Below are 22,112 nucleotides of genomic sequence, written 5' to 3'. Positions count from 1 at the left end.
ATGGTTTTCACTTCACAGGTGTGCTTTGTCAGGGTTAATTAGTGGACTTTTTTCCCTTATTAATAAAAAAGCAAAGGGTGGCTACTTTGAGGAATCTAAAATATAAGACATGTTTTCAGTTATTTCACACTTTTTTGTTAAGTACATAATTCCATATGTGTTCATTCATAGTTTTGATGCCTTCAGTGAGAATCTACAATGTAAATAGTCATGAAAATAAAAAGGAAACGTATTGAATGAGAAGGTGTGTCCAAACTTTTGGCCTGTACTGTATAACAAAGTCAGGAATATGAAGTGTGCTGGCTGTAGACCATGCAAAACCTGCAGTGTAATCATTTTCTGTACTTTTATACACTTATAGAACATTACAATGAAGTTACAAAGGGGTCCTTAATATTTCACAACAACAAATAAATAGGTTATTAGTAATTCTATGGAGGTAGCAATATTGAAACAGACAGTACAATACAATGTTAGAAATATAATAATTAAGGGTGGTAGGCACTACTTGTATTAACAGTCAAAGAGCAATTAATGTATATGATTTGGCATTAATAGAAATAAAAATTTGCTTTATGTATGGTATTCTGATGATGCTATCTGTTTCTCACATTGGCATTTTCATAATGCAACAAGACACAAAATGTAGTGACTCATTGAGTGTTTGAAATCCACTAATGCACTTAGACAATGTCTAAATTGTCTTTTTGTATTTATAATAGCTAGTACCTGATGCTCGAGATATGTATTTTATCTGCTGTAATCTTTGTAAAAAGAAAAATAATATTCTTCCCTTTTTATATGTTGCTTTGGTTTCTTTTGTTTTTCATTCGATGAACTCTGTGCTGCATATTACGATATCTTGACAATGTCTGGATTATTCTCAATAATTCTAGCTTTGTCCTTGTATATTTTTTTCAAGCTTTAAAAATAAGTTATGTGTCAACACAGGCTATTGTCTGAAAATAAAAATATGAAAATTAAGCTGTTTATTTATTTTTATCAGTCCCATATTGATTTTCACTGACACGAAAGAAGACGAGTTAAATTCAAGTCTTACAAATGCTGAACAACTGCCTGCAAAGGGTCTATGAGAGTGTGTATTGTGATGAACTTCTCGTTGTGCCTGTCTGGTAGTGACTCACGCTAGTATTTTTGGATCTAAGCACTTGTCAGTAGCTCAGATTGGTCTGAGATGTTACACAGCTGCAACCCCACCAAGCGTCCCTCTCACATGCTTGTGTATCATACTTCATTAATCCCTTGCTTCAACATACAGATAGGAAGGGATCAGGGACCAATATATAGCTCAATATAGATCCAAGTGTAGCCTCCTGAGTCCTTAGTTCTTACGGTGTAGAACATTAACTTAGTAGTTAAACTTGCAGAAGGGAGCATACTCTGAAATGGGTAATTCATGGATAAACAGAAAAGGAATCTTTCAAACTTGTAAAGGCACTTTTACATGTTTGAATCTTTGGAAAGGGATTGCACTCTCTTAGCAACCTCCCCAGGCTACTATTCTGTTGCCCCACTATATCAACACTGCTGCTTCAATAGGACTTAAATCAGCTACTTCTACAGGATCATCTAAAGAGCTTGGCTATTACTCTATGCATGTCAACGCTTTTATTGGAAAGATTCTTCATTCTACTGCCTCTGTACGGTCTGACATTTTCTTCCCTTATACTACTACTACTAAAACTTTACTGCAGACAACTATGCAGGTGGTAATTCACCTGCATAGTTGAACAAATACATTTACTCTTTTCTTCACTACAGTCAGTTCTGCATCCACAACTGATGGGTTTTTGCTCTCATGAATCATGCTCTTAACATTACATCCTCCTCATCAGTTAAATATGTTATTGACAGAAAGGTCTTCTTTTGGGCATCATTGTGAATAATGAGAAAACATTAGTATCAGTACAAATGTTTTAATATTCAATACAAATAAACTACAAAAGACTTGTGAATACTGAGTTGGCAGTTACAACTCCGCCACCACCTGCTGGTCATCTTAGAACATGATATTTTTGTCAGGAATATTTACAGAGCGTTTACAAGAAACATAACTAACTTTAAATAAAAAGAAATGAAACAGTATATTGACCATAACTGAGATCTGAATATTGGACAGCCCCAAATATGAAATCCATCATCCTTGTCAAAAATGTCACCAGATGTAGAAAGAGTTGGGATAGTTAAAACAGGTCTACATGATTCCCTGAGGCTGTACCTTCCCTGCAATCTTCTTGGAGCACTCCAGCAAAGCATTGTGGATATCTTTGGCACAGGAGATCTGAGACTTGATCATGCCGAGGTATTGGGCATAAGACATGGACTCTGTCTGCACTGTGTCCGGCTTGGTGGCTGTTGGGACCAAGTTGGGTGAATGTTTGGCACTGTCAATGCTCTGGGAGAGACACTCATATGCCAGCCGCTGCATAGAGGAGACAAAACGTGAGTATATGTGGTATACGTTAAGTGTAGATACAGTATATGTAGCGTGTGCAGTGGTGGAATGTAAAGAAGTACCTTTACTCAAGTTTCCATTTTATGCAACTATATACAGTATATACTCCACTACATCTCAGAGGTAAATATTGTACTTTTTACTCCACCACATTTGTCTGACAGCTTTAGTTACTTTTCAGATTACAGTTTTTCATCCTTTTACTGTCCAGTAAAAGATATGTATCTTCCGATGCGTTGCCTTGATTTTGGATGTTTATTTAAGGATTAGGTGTTGCTTTATGTGTTGAGAAAACTCTCCTACTTCTTAAGCTGCATAAATTTAAAACCTTCTTGGATCAGCTGAAAAATGCATTGCCACAAAGCTGAGCTCATTGTAATTACAATAAAGCTGAGACACTTTTTAGAGATACATGGTTCTCACAGGACAGCGACAGTAACAAACATATATCTTAGAATATGATGCATCGAACTACCCGACAGTATATAAAAGGAGTTAGCACAACCTTAAACATCTACAGCAGTAAAAAGCAACATGCACGTTCTTCAAATGACTGTCTCACTTATTTCCAATCTTATCTTGATGCAGTAAGCACAGTATGTTGTGGCTCCAGGGTATACATTACTACCTGCAATGCTCTATTCCACTACATTCATTCAAATGCCTTTCCACTGCTCCTTGTAAGTTGGGTTGGAAGTGTCTTATAGGATAGTGACTCACTCCTCTCAACAATTTAATGTCAAGGCTTTTACAGGATTGAGCTTTCTTTGTTTTAATATTTACAAAAACAGAAACAATATATTGAAACAGTTGATCTATAAGATCTAAAGAAAGTAAAAAAAAATAAGGGAGGGAACTTCCTTTATATCAGCTGTGGTGACCAATAAACGCCAGGACATATCAGTCCAATATTTTGGTTATGTGTGTATTTATGTTGAAGTCTTACCAAACACAGCTCCAGTTGATCGCAAAGGGCATAAAACTCCTCTAGGCTCTTGTCAAAGCGCTGAACAGACGTGTCGCTGCTTTTGCTAAACCGGAAGAAACAAAAGACATTCAAAAATCGGACAGAAACGTTCTTCTTTCTTACAGGACCATTGCAGTAACGTTACCGTTCCCCCAACCGATCAACTTACATGCCGTTGTCAATTGTAGTGTTATGGGCCAAATTCAGGGACGCAATCTTCATTAAATTCTGAAAGTGACAAATAAAGCGATATGTTTAAAGCACACTGCTGCATATCTTTAATGTATTTGTGAAACTACGGTATTTAAATTCGTTAAATAAACTTTAGCTAACGGTAATTGTGATCGGATGTTTTGGGCATTTTCGGTTTCAGTTTTTAGCTGGATGCCGCACAATTACCTGCAGACTCTCCTTCAGCTGTGGAATAAGCATTTTAAATCTATGAACTGGGTCAAAGTCTTGCTGTTGGCTCAATTGCTGCTGCTGTTGTTGTTGTTGTTGTTGTTGTTGTTGTTGTTGTAATGAAGAAGGCTGTTGTAATCCGGGCTGAGACATCGGCCCACCGGGCTGCTGCTGCTGAGACGCCATCTTGAAAAGCGGCTGCGATGTACAGTCCGGATAAAGAGTAACATATCCGGTTCGTCATTTTTCAAAATAAAAGGCGTTTCTTGAACGACATAACTTTCAAAAATGAATATTGTGCGAGTGCCAGTAAACACACCGCCCTCTGCTGACTAATTACAGCACCACACGATACAACGACATTGGAGTGAAATTCATTCCCATTAATACCTCGTTTCTTTGTACTACTATCCACTTGTACATTAATGTGTCATTTATTCCTACATTTACTGTAGGCCTGTGTGTTGCATGTAGGGGCTACCACTGCTTTTCATTGTACAATAATTGTAATTACAATAAAGCTGAGACAGGTATGTCTCATCGATTACAGTATACACTGTACAGTATATACAATAATAGTTTAGAATTTGATCAATTGCACATATTCTAGTCGTGTAGGCATCATCTGACTTTAGATTTAGTTATTGAATAAATACATTTGTTTATGCTGAATCTTTTTGAGATCGTTCTGTACAGTGCGTGGGCCTACTTTTCGTGTAAATAGTTTAGTGGTAAAATACTAAACTAACTACTAAACTATTATTTTTAAATTCAGGACTGTGGCTGTAAATATATATATTTTTATTATATGTTTTAAATAATGATAATTTCATACTTTTACTTCTGTAACCATTACTAAATGTATTGAGCAATTCGGAGGTTCCTATATTATTGAACGTTTTCTTCGTTCAAGTACTTTGGTTTGTTTTTCATAAAGTATTTAATTTGGTTTTGTGTGATTATGTGGCCTACTCAACATGGTTGTTCCATGGCGGTTTTCTCGCTGGTTTCTTGAAGGCAGCAGCAGCAGCAGCAGCAGCAGCGGCGGCGGCAACAACAGCGCGGAGGAGGGAGGGCCCTGCAGCCGCTCTTCTCTGGCAGAAACCCCGTAGTGCAGCACAGCAACGCCATTCGATAACTGCAGCAGTGTCCAAAATGGCAGGAGCTGATGGAGACGACTCTCTCTACCCTATCGCTGTTCTCATTGATGAGCTGCGAAATGAGGATGTCCAGGTAGTAACACTAGTTTCATCTTTAATCGTTATTTATATTGTTCTGTGAAATTAGGCCATTTTGACGCATTTCAGTAGCACATCAGATCACCAGCTAGCTAACTAGCACATATGTAAGCTATCGTTCCCGGCCAAGGCCTATCAGGAGTATCTTCCTGGCGCACCCTGCTTTGCCTGTCTGTCTAGCTAGCTAGCTAGCTAGCTGGTTTCTGTCATGATTTACGACGTAGCTAGATTGTTAATCTGGAGAAGCAGTTAATGAAATACTAGCTGCTTATATTATTCGAAATGTAGGTAATACGGTATTTTTAACCTTACCAGTAGTCTGCAAGACAAGCTAAGCAGGTCATTTGTTTAGCTAAATCACAACAGCAGGCCGTTCAAGGCCGCAGTGGGTAGAGAGGCACTGTTGTTAGCCTGCCAATGAATGTAAAGCTATCCTTTCGATTCAGGTGGGGGGGGGGTTTTGGGAAGGGTTTTTTTTGTTTTAAATACCCTTTTATTATGAACGCGTCACTAGTGAATGTCCATTTTGTGTACAGTTACGACTGAACAGCATCAAGAAGCTGTCCACTATTGCTCTGGCCCTTGGTGTTGAGAGGACTCGCACTGAACTCCTTCCTTTTCTCACAGGTAATAGAGTAATTTATTTTACCATTTAAAATCACCTGGTGTTTGACACAGCAGTTATGACCTGTTATTAGCGGTTGTCACATTAAGAAATGCTGAATGAATTGTAATTTAAAATCCGTCATATTTATTACAAAAGTTAGTTTTCATTTGCCTTGGTGTAGTAGGTGCATACAATAAACATTAATAAGGGATTAAACGATAAGGCAAAGTACTACTACAGTCAAGAACAAATATAGAATATATGTATTGCAATAAAAAGTATGTAAAAAGCCACTAACAAATGTTTAAAAAAGGGAAAGAAGGTTGTACAGTTTAGTGCAGGGTGTGCAAACATTTTAATCAGGGGATGTGCAAAGGCTTATAGTATGTATAATATGTGTAATTGTCACAGGTAAGGTCCAGGGTGGGTGTTAATTAAATGTAGGTTAAGAGCCTGAGGCTGGGGGGGTTAAGACTCTGTCCGAGACTGTTAGTGGGGGTTCCGGGCCTTGTTGATGAGGCCCGCTGCAGTTGGGAAGAAACTGTTCTTACGGCGGGAGGTTTTGGTTCTGATGCCACAGCCTCCTGCCAGAGGGGAGTTGTTCAAAAAGTTTGTGTCCAGGGTGGGAGGAATCAGCCACAATAAACCACTCCAATAACTGTCAGTGATTTTGTTACATTTTCAGACCTGAATTTATCAATCGCACCTTTTCACAAGTCTTCCTGTATTTCTTTAGACACCATCTATGATGAGGATGAGGTCCTCTTGGCCTTGGCTGAGCAGCTTGGCAATTTCACTATGTTGGTGGGAGGGCCAGAGTATGTCCACTGTCTCTTGGTAAGTCACTGGAGAGTTGATTTAGATATCAAGCTGTGGCTTGCAGACATTACTTGTTTTTATGATGAATTAATATCTGGATTTCGGCTCTTCATGGGATTTCTTGATTAAAAGATAACCAAAAGGCAGCATTATTTTTAATTAATGGACATTTCTGAAATCACTTGACTTTCTAGCTTAGTGAAATAAACAGTTTAAACCCTTGCCTATTTGGATTTTATACTAAAGGTTTTCACCTGCACACAGACCAGAACCTTTTAGATTGCTTAAACTAAAAAGAGTTTGAAATATTGGTGTGTTTTGATATTGCCTTCTACCTTTTTATATACATTAGAAATATATAATACTATATACACATCCTCATAATGTCTTGTATTTGTGAATAGTTGAAGAACATTAATCTTTATTCCTTCTTGATCCACAGCCTCCTCTGGAGAGCCTAGCTACAGTTGAGGAGACAGTAGTCAGAGATAAAGCTGTGGAGTCTCTGCGGAAGATCTCACAGGAACACTCTCCAGTTGACCTGGAGGTCCATTTTGAGCCTTTGGTCAAGCGGCTGGCCAGTGGTGACTGGTTCACTTCTCGCACATCTGCCTGTGGCCTCTTTAGCGTCTGTTATCCCCGTGTCTCCAGCACTGTCAAGGCTGAGATCCGCCAGTAAGTGGCTTCTTAACAAGGAGAAACACTTTTTAGAGTGCACTCAATCCTTATTTGCAGTTGTGTACAATAAATTACCTGCCTGATGTCATGTCATACATAATGTATACCTGAGGTGTTTTCGGCTTCTAACCAGGTTTGGTTAGTCAGGTTTGTTTTCTGATAAAATGTTTGTGGTTATCTCTAGGCATTTTCGCACCTTGTGCTCAGATGACACTCCTATGGTGCGTCGTGCTGCAGCATCTAAACTCGGGGAGTTTGCCAAAGTCCTGGAGCTGGATTATGTAAAAAGTGACATAATTTCCCTCTTCACTGCTTTGGCCTCTGATGAGCAGGTATGACCGCTCGTCTTCCTTCTTCTCAACCTAAACTGCTGTTGCGCTCTGTGTTCTGCAGTACCCTCTTAAAAACCCAAGAATGGCTAAACGGATCCCATTATCTTTCTCCACCAGGACTCAGTGAGGCTGCTTGCCGTGGAGGCTTGTGTCAGCATTGCTACTCTGCTGCCTCAGGAGGATCTTGAGACCCTGGTGATGCCAACCCTGCGCCAGGCTGCAGAAGACAAATCCTGGAGGGTCCGCTACATGGTGGCTGACAAGTTCTCTGAGGTAAGCAGCCGATTTATTTCCATTTTTCCACTCTTGTTGTCTTGTCATCTTGTTGACATCCTGCTTAAATGTAGAATTGGCAAAAAATGTCAAGTTGTCCAGTTCTTAATAATCATTTAGCACAAACAAAGGCCTATTGCCATGATTATTTTCCATGTTCCAAGTTAGAGAGGAAGTTATGATTAAAAGTGTAAAATAAGATCAGAGAGAGACTTTATTTTTATCAATCTATATACAGTACATGGAGGAACAAAATTGTCTCCCTGGTCCCAGTTCAAAAACAAAGTTTTATTTAAATGTGTGGTTTTGATGTTGTGCATGTTGGTTTTTTCTTTCTTTCTCTTTTCTTTTTTTTTTTTTTTAATAGAACAAGACAGTGGTCATGCACATTTGGGAGTGGGACAAACTAAAACTGACAACTCTTATGAATAGGCATAATATGCATTAACTGGAGCACATCTTGAAAGATATCATTTTTCACCTTTTGACAGAGTAAGGCTTCCTGTCCCTTTTTAATAATCATGTGGTATGCTGGGGAAAAGCATGTCCCAGACCCATCTCTGAGCTGGATCCACAAAGATTAAGTTGATTTAATTAAATTGTCATCTGACTGTGGGTTTGCCCTAAAACATTTCCCAAAAAGGGATTTATAACGATAACATAGATGAGGATTGATAATCTATTCGGAGGTTATTAAAAGTCCTCTTAATGGCCATCACTCCACATGGACATCACTTTGATGAAACTCAAGTTTATCTAATCTTCTTAGTTCATTCTGAATATATTTACCAAATAATTACTTTCTATATTTTTTATCTTTTGTAGGTTAATATCATTTTGTCAAAATGTTTGTCAATTTTGTTAAGCCAACTTTTTTTGCAGTTTTTTTGTGAAATCTTTATTAAAAGAACAGGTTTTCTAATTAGTGCAAACAAAAAATGCAGCTTTATTTTTATAAAAACAAATGGCCTTGATATAGATTAAGGCCATCAACAAAGTGTAGCACGAGCTCAACCAGCACTCAAACCAGACTTTCTTTCTTTCTTTTTTTTTATTTTTATTTTTTTATTTTTTTATATAAAACAGTAGCCTATAACATGTCAGTTATTAATATAAATAATAGTTTTTCCACTTGAATTAAAGTGCTGCGTGATATTTTCATAATGCGGCCAGGGCTCAATGCTAACTTTTTAAAGTGGTTGCCGGCTTGGCAACCAGGCATGAGCTTTTGGTTTTTAAGATAATGGCTTGCAATATAATTTCCCATCCCTCTCGAATAAGGGTGCAACAGTCTTTGTTCGGATCACGGTTTTGAGTCATGGATCCGATACATTTTCGGATCAGCAAAAAGGGGGGAATTTAATTATTATTAAATGTAATTTTTAACCATTATTACTGCTTTCACCAGTAAATTGCTGTTAAAAGACAAACGGATGGAAAAGGGTATTTTACAATAACTATGAATGCACCACGAGGTTAACCAGTTTTAAGTAAACGCAACATTTAGTCCCATCTGTGTTTCTCCGACAACAGCAGTCACCATAGTGCTAGTTTGTCTTTTAGCTCATAGCTTTAGTGGTAGACGGTTGTATGTCCCGCTGTTTGAATCCTCTACAGTGAAATACAGTCACACTTTTACACAGGTTGGCGGTCAATTTTAACTGTGTTGAATCCAGCTACTACTGTTGCTAATGGTAGGCTAACGTTACCTGCTGCTAAGTGTTTGTAGTGTTTACTAACGTGACATGTAGCGATGTTTCTGTTGCCTGTAACGTCTGTTTCAGAGCATCGGAGAGCAGCACATACATTTAGGTTGCACCGAAATCCGCGTTGCTATTACGTCCGGTAAATACCAGGCACCTATGCCATATTAGCATTGGATTTTAACGTGAACAGAAAATTGCGTTGCATCTATGTTTTCACGGCAAACGTTTGTGTGCGTGTGGCGGTCGCACAACAGTTGCGCACGAACATAGTGCTTAAACTTTAGGGAGACAACCAAATAAAACATTGACTTATTTTCCTTCTTTGTCTTTTTGGATTGATATTTTCCCCACATGCTTATTTGGATATTGACACATGTTGATTTCCCTCTGAATGTAGCTCCAGAAAGCAGTGGGACCAGAGATCACCAAGAACGATCTGGTCCCTGCCTTCCAGAATCTTCTGAAGGACTGTGAAGCTGAGGTCCGTGCTGCCGCAGCCAACAAAGTCAAAGGTCAGTACATGAATACACAGTAATTAAAGCCTTAATAGAGGGCCTTGCTGAAAAAATTAAATTGCATGAGTTGAATTGAACATGTTTCAGCTCCTCTTCCAGTCTTTTTAATGTTTTATTGATGGTGTACTTTTCTTTTTGTTAGAGTTCTGTGAGAACCTCCCAGAGGACAATCGTGAGCAAATCATCATGACTCACATTCTGCCCTGTGTCAAGGTAAAAACATTTCTTTTTTCTGTTTGCCACATTTCTCCGCTGCTTCGATATTGAGCATGGAAAAGGACGAGAGGCTTATCTTTTTATAGTCTTTCCCCAAAGAGTTTATGCAGAAGTGTGGTGTTGTGATGTACACCTTGGATCTTATTTTGTTAATGTTGGTCATTATTCCTTTTAACGCTGACAATACTTTATTTACCAACTCAGTTGCTGATATCTCAAGTGTGATGCTTAGTCCAACAGGGCAAGCAACAGATGTTTTCAAACCAAGTTTAACAGCATTATATGAACCACTGATACAGATATGACACTAGAAGTGTGTACACTAAAATGTTATACAATTGTCAGTTGCATAGAAAAAGGAGTTGTCATGACTAAGTACAGTAGGTTTAGCCATAAAGCTATTTTTAAAAATTGAATGCATATTTACAATACAGTAATGATTTATTTTCTCATTTTGTAAGTTTTCTCTTCCAGTTGTGGTAAAATTTGGGTTTTGTTAACAAGCTGTATATTGTTTGACCTACTAGACTTTATTTCCCCAGATCTAAACAGTTAATGAGTCAGATACTACCAAAACTATGTATTGGAACCAAGTTTTAAACCAAAATCCTTGAACAAGATTTTTGATGAAACATTATATCGGCGAATTTTCCGGAATAGAAATATTTCCACCACTTTAGATTTATGACCCGTGTGTTTGCTTTGATGCTCTTGATTTGAGTGAACTATAAAACCCAATCAAGTAGGCAGCATTCACATACACACACTAAAGAGAGGAGAGGTGGTCTGACTACAACCTGTAGGGACAGCAGACATTTAGATATCCAAAGATGCCCACTTACATATGGCTAACCATAAATGCCTGTCAAGGGGCCATGTTATGTGGAGCTTTTGCAAAAGACGGCGATTAAGACACTATGCTGTGTGCCAGTGTTAGTCAGATTTTGAACAGCAGGTGGCACTGTTGTTGTTTGTTCAACAATAATTTCAGCCTCAGTGCTACTGATCATAAAATCTTATGTCATTGCCAGTGTTTTAAATTACTAATGGTCTTAGTACAGTACAATCTAGACCTGCATTGAAATTCCTGGATATATAGATTATGTTTTGTAAAATGTATAGATGTCACAAAGGGTCATTGTGCTAATCCTGTTAATATATTAACTGTGCAACAAGGCTATGCATACAGGTAGCAACAAACCAATCCTACAGTTATTTAGTACGTGTTCTTTCTACTAAAAGTTTCATGTAGTATTTGTTTTATCTGTTATGTTTTTATATAATCAATCAGATCAGTGAGTATGACAGTATAATGGACATAATTAAAAAATTTAAAATAATTTCTGTGACGTAATTATAGTAAGCTATTTCTCTTTCTGTCTACATCATATCTTATTCCACCTACAGTAGTTAACTGCAATGACTGTTGTCTGCACTAGTATTACGTCCACTTTGCTGCATATTTACACAAAAGACGATTATAGCCTCCCTCCCTCTAGTGTGTTGTAAATATGACCCATAGCAGTAGTGTTGATGTTTGTTTACGCATCTTCTGTCTTAACTATTTGTTTGTGCTGATCTCTCTGTCTCCTGTGTCCCTTCTCTCCCCAGGAACTTGTTTCAGACACCAACCAGCATGTGAAGTCAGCCCTGGCCTCAGTTATAATGGGTCTTTCAACCATCCTGGGCAAGGACAACACAATAGAGCACTTACTGCCCCTCTTCCTGGCTCAGCTCAAGGACGAGGTAAAGGAAATGCATACTTGTAATCGTGTGCCTCAATTTTTTTCTTTTATATATTCTACAGCTGGCTTTGGAAATCCTTATGGCAGCGCTTAGTTTGGTAACATTCACAACAAAAGCTTCGTGTGAAGTGAAATTCGACCAACTTTTTGGCCTTTAGTGATCAGCATATCTGAGACAGGGTGAAGCCACTTAGCTGCAGCCACTAGATGTACGTCACTGCCGCCTGGCTGGGTAGGAAGATGATTCATGCAGTTGGTAGCTAGACGGAGACCTTACAATTAGAAGACTGAATTGCTGTGTCTGGAGTAAAGCATAATGAAAAGCTGGACTCCTTGCAACTAGATAAGTTATTGCTAGATGCATTTAGTGTCTTAAGTAGATTGAGCAAAGCTACGGGTCCAGCTAGTCATAGTTTTATTGTGAAATTGGACACGTCCTTTTATCAGTCTGTCTACTTTGCATTTCAGTTATTTTTTGTATTTTGTATTATACCTTTTTTTTCTTTCTTTTTTTATGATTTGATTTGACATTGTAGATCAATGTGTTCTACAGTATGAGTCTGCACAAAGTTATAATGGGCTGGGTTTTAGAGGACATTCATCAGCTAATTTAACAGGTTAATCTAGAACGACAGTAGCCTAGTCACATCTTGTCCCATGAATACATTTCCATGACATTAATTAGGATATTGAGATTGGACAGGAGTTTGGCAGGTCAGTCACGGATGTATATAAATGTTTTGGAAGGCTTGATGCTGTCAGTTCTTCCACTGCTTTCTTTAGTCCTATTTAAAGATGGCCCCATTTCCTTACAGCACAAACTCAAGATCAAGAGTGTCTAATTAGATTTATGTCCAAACTGACAGCTTTGACTTGCAAATTTCAATAATTCAAGGTGCTGAGGACAGTTTAAAGGGAGCAAGATGGAGAATGTTCTGCAGATGTGTTTTCATTTAAAATTTGAATTTCAAATTGTTACTCTGCCTAATCTGGCTACTTCTTGGTTCCTACTTGGTTAACAAGCCTGACAGCGTGTAAAATCATTGTGCAATTTAGTGCTTCTGTTTTTTTGGAATACGTGAATAAAGGTTGTTTTTTTTGTTTTTGTTTTTTTTAATGGTTCCAGTTAACATCCTGTCCAAATTTTGTGTTAAAGCATATCTCCATTTAAGGCTCTTGTATATAAACATTAGGCCTAGGTTACATTATCTAGACAAAACTACTTGGACATTAATTTTGTTTAGTGACTACAGTGGCTTGGCCGGAGACAAGCACTTTGGAGAGAGTAAAACAATGCTAGCGTTGTTGAATATAGCGCTAAAAATTTAGATAATGGTATAACAGGTTTATGAGATGAATAGGACTTGTAAAGCCACAAGAGGAAAGTGTCCCCAATAATTTGGGTCCCTTAGTTGCAACCCTGCGTTTGGTTCGTTGGAGGAAAAGTGAAGTTGAAATGATAAGGTCCCATCTTATTAGATTTGACTTTGAATGAGAGGCAGCATTGCAAGACCTTCAAAACAAGCCTGGTAATAAGAGGTGCTACAGTTGTCTTGGATTCTGTCTATAATGAACAAACATTGGCAAAAAAAACTCATTCATCTCTTATATATTCAATCCAGTATAACGTTTGAGGAGACTGTAGAAGGAGTTGTTGCTAACATGTTGCAACAAGCATTGCACTGTAATTGGATAACAAACAGAATTTGACTTTATGCATGTTCCATATCCTATACCTCCTGTAATATAATGCCCCCTTAAGGTACATACAGATTAGGGCTTGGCAATATATCGATATCGTGATGAGACTAGATATCGTCTTAGATTTTGGATATCGTAAAATCGTAATATATTGTGTTGTCTTTTCCTGGTTTTGAAGGCTGCATTAGAGTAAAGAGATGTAATTTTCTGAGCTTAGACTGTTCTAGCTATTCTATTATTTGCCTTTACACACTTTGTCATTCAATCAACATTTCTGATGATTATTTATTAAAAATCTCATTGTGTTAATTTGTTAAAGCACAAATTTTCAATCCTACAGTATCGTCGCAATATCGACATCAAGGTATTTAGTCAAGAATGTCGTGATATTAACAACCCTTCTTTTAGACCCGTTGTCTCTGTTAATTCCAATGGCACTTGAAATGCAGACTTGCTGTCTTTTTATGATTCATGTAATATCTAAATACTTTGTTGTAATGAAGGTGTGCTGCCATAAGCTTTACTCGCTCATCTTTATAATTCTTCTGTCACAGTGCCCCGAGGTGCGTCTCAACATCATCTCCAACCTAGACTGTGTGAACGAGGTGATTGGCATCCGTCAGCTCTCCCAGTCACTGCTGCCGGCCATTGTGGAGCTGGCAGAGGATGCAAAGTGGAGGGTCCGCCTCGCCATCATAGAGTACATGCCCCTGTTAGCAGGACAGCTGGTGAGTCATGGAGTCTAGGAACACAGCTGAAACCCATATAGAACATGTTTTAAAGATCTTTTTAATTGGTACCATGTGTAGAACCAGAAATATTAGCAACGTGCAGGCAGACAATCGGGCCTGATTTCTCTGTAGACATCAGGAAAGCGCTCTAATTACACTGTATCCATGTTTTCTCAGGGAGTGGAATTCTTTGATGAGAAGCTCAACACCCTTTGTATGGCCTGGCTTATTGACCACGGTAAGACACTTTAATGGGTTAGTTTTCCAAGGAGTTATGTCAGATATGAACAAATTGTTTGTGGCATGACATAGAACATGTATTTTACAAGTGGTTGCTTAAACAGAAATGCTTATGTAGGCAGCTTCTTTGGCAATAGTCTTGCAAATGTTGGCCTTGTTTCCTAGTTTTATTTAAGTTCTTAAAACATTACCTCTCCAAAATCCCTAAATTCCCAAACCAACTTCCCAGGGAAGGACCCCCAAATACATATTTACCACATTTTCCAGTTATGATCATTTTACTTGCTTTGGCCCTTGGTACTCTTTAGCAGCCTTTGACTTTATAATGCACTAGCCCTTTTATTGAATGTCACATACAACTCCTGCTACATCTGCTCATTTTTAAGTGACACACTTTGGGAGTGTTGCATTAGTTGTCAATACTTACCTGAGCACAGCCAGTTGACACAAAGGTTTGGTCTTATTGCTCTGATGCTGTATTATTAGTGAGAAACTTGGAGGCCAAAGGAGGTGTGAGAAGTGGCAATCTGCAGCTCTCTGCTATCATGTGCATGCTAATAGAATAGGCTGTGAATAAGAGGCCCTCTTCTTTCTAATGCCATGTACGGTATACTATTGCTATGAGTATGGAAAAGGCAATGTGAAAGACAACTACATCCTGTAGTAAAATGTTTTTGACAAATTGTCGTCAGATCTTTGTCACTGGGGTCTAAATTTGTGTCTGCGTGGGATAGTTTAGATACTGTTGCACTCTGTCATACTTTCTCTATGTATTGCTTAACCTACTTAGTTTATTAACCTTGTTCTTGTATACCACAACCTCGAATTCATGCTGTGGATTTATACTATACTTAACAGAGTTAGAAATCACAGTTGGGTCCCTGTGTGCCCGAGTTTATATCGGAGTTGGTTTGCCCTGGGCTCTACCCAGTAGTTTTAACTGTTGGGTAGAGACCATCCTATTCAATTCCTGGAAGAGCTGTGTTCCCGTAGAGCCACACAACACACAGTGCTCCATTTCATAACCTGGAACATTGTCTTTTGCATAAATTCTTCACTCAGAGTATATAGTGTTCTCTTCACATCAAGTTATCTAATTAGAGACACACACTCATCCTCGCTATTGAGGACAAAGGGCCAGCTGGGTTACATCATTGGAATGCTGCTGGTGTGAGTTTGTGTGTGTGTTTCTGTGGGTGTGGGTAGCTGGGGTTAGGGCTGTGCCACTCTTACGTAAGCCCTTCAAAGAAAGAAATCAGCCCTGAATCTTTCCCTCACTGACTCTATTACAAAGATCTGTTTTTATCATTTTAATATTTCACATGACCTACAAATGCCATGATTTCTGGTGTTTAATCTTACTGATACTTTGAGAGTGTGTGTGTGTGTGTTCTACTTCACACGTGGTGGGTATATTTCTGGGTACCCAGTGACGCAGTACCACAGTTGCGACACGTTCAATATTAATGAACTGTAAATATAATTTTTTTTTTCTTCAATGTGAGGGAGGTAAATGTTGTTGTAGTACAATGTTTCCTTCAGTAGTAGTACACAGTAAGTCTATAGTGTTAGGGCTGTGATGGTATTGATTTTTACCGCGATATGGCAATTAACCGCAACCCCCCTGTAACAAGAGTAGCATAAGTTAGATCGAGAATGGCAGCATGCCTTTAGTGAGTGACGTCAGTGCCTGTGTGGTCGCGCAAGGAGAGCGAGCGCTGAGAGTAGCGTATGAGAGTGCTGCTGCGATGAAAAGCGAGAGGAAAAAGATAGCAAAACGTTACATATGTTGCAGCACAGTGTTTCCATTTCAGCTCAGTGTAAGGGGCCATCCACACGGTAACGCTTTTTGGTGTAAACGCACGTTTTGTATCGTTTTGGCTGATCGTCCAAACGAATCCTGTAAACGCACCGCCTGAAGACGCTTTTTTTTTTTTTTTTTTAAACCTGGTCCCAGGGTGAAAAATTCAAACGCTGCCCTTGTTGCTTCGTTTGGACGGCGAAGCTGCATACTTGCGTCTTAATGATGCCATCGCCACACCCCTCGACCTCTAGCCTTCAACCTCTTATCCCGTGACGTCTCATAACAACAACGATGGCGGACTACATGCTTGTTCCTGCTGGAGAAGCTATTGAGCCATTTTCGCCTTTTTCTTGTTTGGTTTCTTCTTCTACTGTCAGTTTGTATACAGTGCGCAAGCTTTATACGCATGCGCCTCCTCTCTGTGTTTTGGTGATTTTTCTGTATCAGAAACAGCGCCACCTATAGGCCTAGAATATGAAGTAGCGTGTTGAGTCATTTACAAATGGATCCGTTTGGATGCAAATATTCTTGACACGATACCAGGGAAGACGGGGGAAATAAAGATCGTTTTGGTACATGTGGACGTGGCCTAAGTCATTACTGCGTTTTGCTGTCATTTACGGTTGCGTTGCTTTCTCTCTACGTTGATCTATTCCACAGACCGTTCAGTAAGCTCTATTGTCAATAAGTATTTGCCGATTGCTTCGCAGCACAGCGGTCTAGCAGCTGAGCAGACAGGGCGTTTCGGCAGTCCACTAACTTGCTGCTCTCTCTACCGATATAAGCTGCTCTGTTTCTTCTTTGCCTTCCCTACCGTGTATTATATTAAATGTTTCCTCTAGAAAATAATTCATAATCACAAAAGACGTCCCCCATATATTTAATGGACTGTCCATCCTCTTGTGCAAAGCTGAAGTGACTTAAACTTAATTTATTTTTGTATTTTTTTTACAATATCTTTATTAGATTTTCATTTTATAAAAAGACATACAAGAACACAAAAAAGTGTGTAAAATGGCACAGAAGTGTACAAACGTACTCAATCGGAACATATTTTTCACACTATGCACACCTGATCCAAACCATACCAGTAAGATGAAACAAAAAACATGGCGGTCAGGGGGCCTCCCTAATGAAAGCCCATATAAATGTGTCCACAGAAGATACATGGACATATAGTCCAGAGAGCAGGAGAAGAGGAAAAACTGGGTCGTGCAGAGGGTGCACCTATACTGTTCCTGGCACGACAAATCATTGTCCTTCATATATTTGATGGAACGACCCCATACATTTTGAAATACCTCCTGTCTGTCCTTAAGAGTGTAAGAATTTTTTTCCAGAGGTGTGGTTTAAACCACACAGCGATAGCGGGTTTACCAAAGTTTTTCCACGATAAGGCTATTGTCCTTTTTGCTTGCAGGGAACATATGTTTATAAAAAAAATTTCCTGAAGCTTTATTCTATGACCCTCTGGATAAAGACCTAGCAGAAAGATCCTAGCTTCCAGATCTAATCTAATTGAGAGAATCTCCTGTAGAGACAGTCTAACCTCCTCCCAAAACTCCCTCACTCTTGGACACTGCCAGAGACAGTGAAATGAACTGAACATTTATTGTTTTCATTAGATTTCATATCACACGACATCTGTTCTCCTGTGACTTTCACCACCAAAGAAATTGAATACAAAAAAATACGGTAATTATGTCATCACCGCGGTAGTGTCACATCATCGCCAGTATTGCGGTGATGTGGTTATCGTCACAGCCCGAAGTAGTATACAGTTAAATTGCGTATTAAGTGATTTGGGGGTACAGTGGTTCTGAAGAAAGCTACAAGCAGCAGTACCACAGGCTCTAGTACTGATTAAGTCAATATAGACTTTGTAAGACACTTCCATCATATGAATATAGTCTATGGGATTTTTTTATTTTAAAAAACTTGATATTCGATTTTTTTTTTCCCCTTTCATTTAAAACAAAATAACTGCGAACTGTAAATATATTTTAAAATATATATTTATTGTATTTAATTAAAGTGCATCAACATACAAAATTGCAAAGGTAAACCCTTTCTCTAACTGTAAAGTCACTGTGCAGTGTGCAACAAAGATTGTTAAACCTCCAAATTATGTATACTGTATTTGGATTGAGCTAATAAAACAACAAAAAATCCTGAGGTAACTCTTAGTTGAATTGAACATGTAAACAGTAACACCTTCCGCCATTAAAAAAAAAATTTAATTGCATTTTAAACATTCTTTGCAAGGAAAATTAGCCTATCAACAACAGCAGGCTTGGGGCAAGCTCGGTGACAGGTGACAATACCCCCACCCACACTAAAGACCCTCTCCGATGGGGCGCTAGTTGCTGGAATGGCTGGAATGGGTAGGTATTTTCGAGCGTCCAAAACTTTCAGAATGTTGTTAAACCCTCTCTTCTCAACAGAATAAACTGGCAGCATATCCGTAGCTAGGTAGAGGGCAATTGCCTCCGTTATGGCTTTCCACCTCGCCCCCGGTCTTCTCATACGATACTCTGTTTGAAAAGCTTTGTTGAAGAGTTGTTTGCTTTGCAAACGGGTGCTAGCGCTAACGCCACTAGAGTGGTTTTCTTTTCGAAGAAGGAAACACTTCTCCCACTCAGCCGCATGTCTTCACTTTAAATGCTGAAACAGATTTGTCGTACTGCTACCAACAGCAGCCTTAAGACATAGTTTGCATCGAGGTGTTTTTCTGTTCCTCATCAGATGCCGTAAATCCAAACCAACTCCACACGACTGAAGTCAAAGAGCATTTCTTTGAAGGAGCTGCTCTTTTGCCGGCTGTTTCTGCCATGTTGTTTGTGTATGCATGCGCTACCCTCGGGGGGGGGGCAGAGGGCTGCGCCGCAGGGAGCGTGCTACGGAAACCCTTTTGAAAATATGATTCGATTTGACCTACCAACTCGATTTTTAAATCAAATACATTGTTTTTCCCCAGCCCTAATGGGAACTAAGTCAAAATAATAATATATCCTAATAACACAAATTTGCCTCAAGGGGCTTAACTATTTGTAAAGCATACAAAGAATATGGGAGTAGAGTATGTCAGGAAGGACATTGATCAACATCCAGGTGCCGTCGAGCAGATAGGACCCGATTCACGCGATGATGAAGCACACCGTTCACACAGAATGTTGTCACTCTAATTTTCTAGTGTATGCCATCCGTGAGGCGGCCACCTGTAACCTAATGAAGCTGGTGGAGAAGTTTGGAGCGGAGTGGGCTCAGAACACCATCGTGCCCAAAGTGCTGGGCATGGCCAACGACCCCAATTACCTCCACAGGATGACTACTCTGTTCTGCATTAACGTGAGTCAACGGCATCCTCTCATCAACTTGCTCTCGTGTTTAGCGCCTTGGAGGTCTTTGAAGGATTTTAACGTCCATCAGTGTCAGTCCAAAACTATATATATAAAAAGATGTCCGTTATCTGTAAATGTTGACTGTGACCATCTGTATTGTGCGTCTCAGGCTTTGTCAGAGGCATGTGGCCAGGACATCACCACTAAGCAGATGCTCCCAGTGGTCCTCAAGATGTCCAATGACCAGGTGGCTAACGTACGCTTCAACGTGGCCAAATCCCTTCAGAAGATTGGCCCCGTCCTTGACAGCAAGTATGTTGTCTTTTGTAATTTCATCATCAGATGTTTTTTTTCTCCTCCGTGACAGAAATGTGCTATCACACTAAAAACAAGAACCAGCATTGACAATTTGTGTAACAATTCTCATCCTTTGTCCTAAAGTGCCCTTCAAACAGAAGTGAAGCCGGTGCTGGAGAAGCTGGCAACAGACACAGACATGGATGTCAAGTACTTTGCCCAGGAGGCTATCAGTGGTAAGCATTTCTCTCTTCTATCATTATTTATAGACTTTGAATGACCTGAATAATATTTGAGATGTTTTGAAACTTAGAGTAATAAGAAATCTTCTTTTTCTTCCCTCCTTTTTACACAGTTCTGGCCCTGGCATAACCAAACCAACATGGCTTAACCAGACAACCACCCAAGACAACAACGCAAACACTTTTACAAGATATTTATTGATGTTCAGGAACAACTGGTAAATGTATAAAGAAATCTGTTAACAATTGTTTTATCTTTTATCTTTTTGTTAACTGTCCAATAGTAGACCATGTCTAGGCATAGCACAGGCTTCTTCATTAACCTTCCTCTTTGCTGTAAATGGGTACATTGACAAAGGCAAAGTGTGATGAAATTGCATTAAGTGGTGCATGCTGACTTATGTGCTACTGTACTAGCCAGGCATCGCTAGCCAGAACCCCTCTCACATTCCTCCCTTTTACATCCTTGGCCACTGTTGTACTTTAGCCAAAGTGGTTGCAGCTTACCACATGTCTATGTTCGCTACGTCGCACCTAGGGCTGTGCTAGCTCTCCGTACTGCTGCGCTTTTCTCCCAATGCTAGACTCAAACTTTGAGCAGCAGATGGTGCAGCAAGCTGTTTATTTTGCTGAGCTTCCTCCCAAATCAGCCATTTTCCCTGGGACACTGCTGTGGCTCTCCAGAGAAGTGATTGAAAAGTCTGTGCAAGGTCTACTAGTCCACCACACCAAACCTGTTGTGTCCCCTAATTGCTTCACAGGATTGTTCTGTACAAAGCTAGGACAAAGAAATAATGGGGTGTCCGTTACTGCATGTAATCTAATACACGATTGCATGTACCAATCAATCTCCAATTCCAACTCCATCTACCAGACTACCATGCCCTTGTGCACTGTTTGTTCTCTGCAGCAACACAGATTGAATTGGTCAAACAAACAAATTGGCCCGGCCCGCTCTCGTGGACCAGCGCAGTCGTAAAGTGTTGCTCATAATTATCGCTCCTCCAAATCCTTAGTGATTTTGTTGATGTACTAGGGTGGGAAGTAGTAGTCGGTTGTAATTTTCTGCAAGTTTTCTGCATTGCTCTTAATCTTTGTGCCAATGACTTTGATAAGCAGTGGTGTTTTCTTTTAGGTATGCCTGGGTAAACCGTTTTCACCTGTCCGGTTCTATAAAGAGACCGCATTGTTCCTTTTCTGTAAGGGACACTTTATTGCTTGGATGTTAATGGGATGGTAAAACTAAATTGACTACAGCTATCAGGGCTGTGGCATTAACAAATCCATCGCACTCCTTGTGTCCTAGAGCCACCCAGTTTTCCCTTAAACCCGTGCTAAGTCCTCCACTGTACAAGCGATTTAAAAGCAAAGGTCTGCGAACGTGAAGGGCCACCCAAGGATTCTTGCTTACAAATCTTTGCACGATGGAGAACAAGTGCATGCTTTCAAAGAAAGTGGGATGGGGGACATGGAGCATGTGTACGTAAGGCTGCATAATGTTTTATTATGGGTTGGGAGTTGGGTTGGTTATGGGCGGGTTGAATAAATGTATCGTCTGTGTTGATAAAAGAAACTTTTGTCTTTTCCTGAACTATTCCCACTGTTCCATTCTCTTCCCCTCATTTTGTTCTTGAATAAACCTTGATTGTTGATTGTCCTGTATCACGCAGACTGTGCTTTTATTTTTATTTTGAATTCTCTCCACAATTGGGATTCTGTACTACTGTATCTTCATCTGAATAAAGTAACACAAATGAACTGGTGTAGCCTGCTTTTATAACT

The 22,112-nt window shown here is 39.4% G+C and overlaps 2 protein-coding genes across 2 annotated transcripts; one reads left to right on the top strand and one right to left on the bottom strand.

The window, feature by feature from the left end:
- Positions 1-1,921: 1,921 nt before the first annotated feature.
- On the bottom strand, positions 1,922-4,066 carry med29 (mediator complex subunit 29). The gene is made up of 4 exons (XM_039782511.1): positions 3,843-4,066; positions 3,613-3,671; positions 3,423-3,507; positions 1,922-2,443 (listed from the first exon to the last, which is right to left on the bottom strand). The coding sequence occupies exons 1-4, from the start codon at positions 4,029-4,031 to the stop codon at positions 2,216-2,218; spliced, it is 561 nt and encodes a 186-aa protein (XP_039638445.1). The 5' UTR covers positions 4,032-4,066; the 3' UTR covers positions 1,922-2,215.
- An 860-nt stretch (positions 4,067-4,926) lies between these two features.
- On the top strand, positions 4,927-22,088 carry ppp2r1bb (protein phosphatase 2, regulatory subunit A, beta b). The gene is made up of 15 exons (XM_039782502.1): positions 4,927-5,078; positions 5,620-5,710; positions 6,427-6,527; positions 6,952-7,184; positions 7,372-7,519; positions 7,637-7,792; positions 9,896-10,010; positions 10,156-10,226; positions 11,841-11,975; positions 14,230-14,403; positions 14,584-14,644; positions 19,644-19,798; positions 19,961-20,103; positions 20,233-20,324; positions 20,444-22,088. Exons 1-15 carry the CDS (start codon positions 5,001-5,003, stop codon positions 20,458-20,460), a joined length of 1,770 nt encoding a protein of 589 aa, XP_039638436.1. The 5' UTR covers positions 4,927-5,000; the 3' UTR covers positions 20,461-22,088.
- Positions 22,089-22,112: the final 24 nt, after the last annotated feature.

Source organism: Perca fluviatilis, chromosome 2, assembly GCF_010015445.1.
Source record: "Perca fluviatilis chromosome 2, GENO_Pfluv_1.0, whole genome shotgun sequence".
In the NCBI taxonomy this organism is placed as follows: domain Eukaryota; kingdom Metazoa; phylum Chordata; class Actinopteri; order Perciformes; family Percidae; genus Perca; species Perca fluviatilis.
The sequence above is the reverse complement of the archived record's forward strand: the minus strand, read 5'-3'. Positions and strand labels throughout refer to the sequence as shown.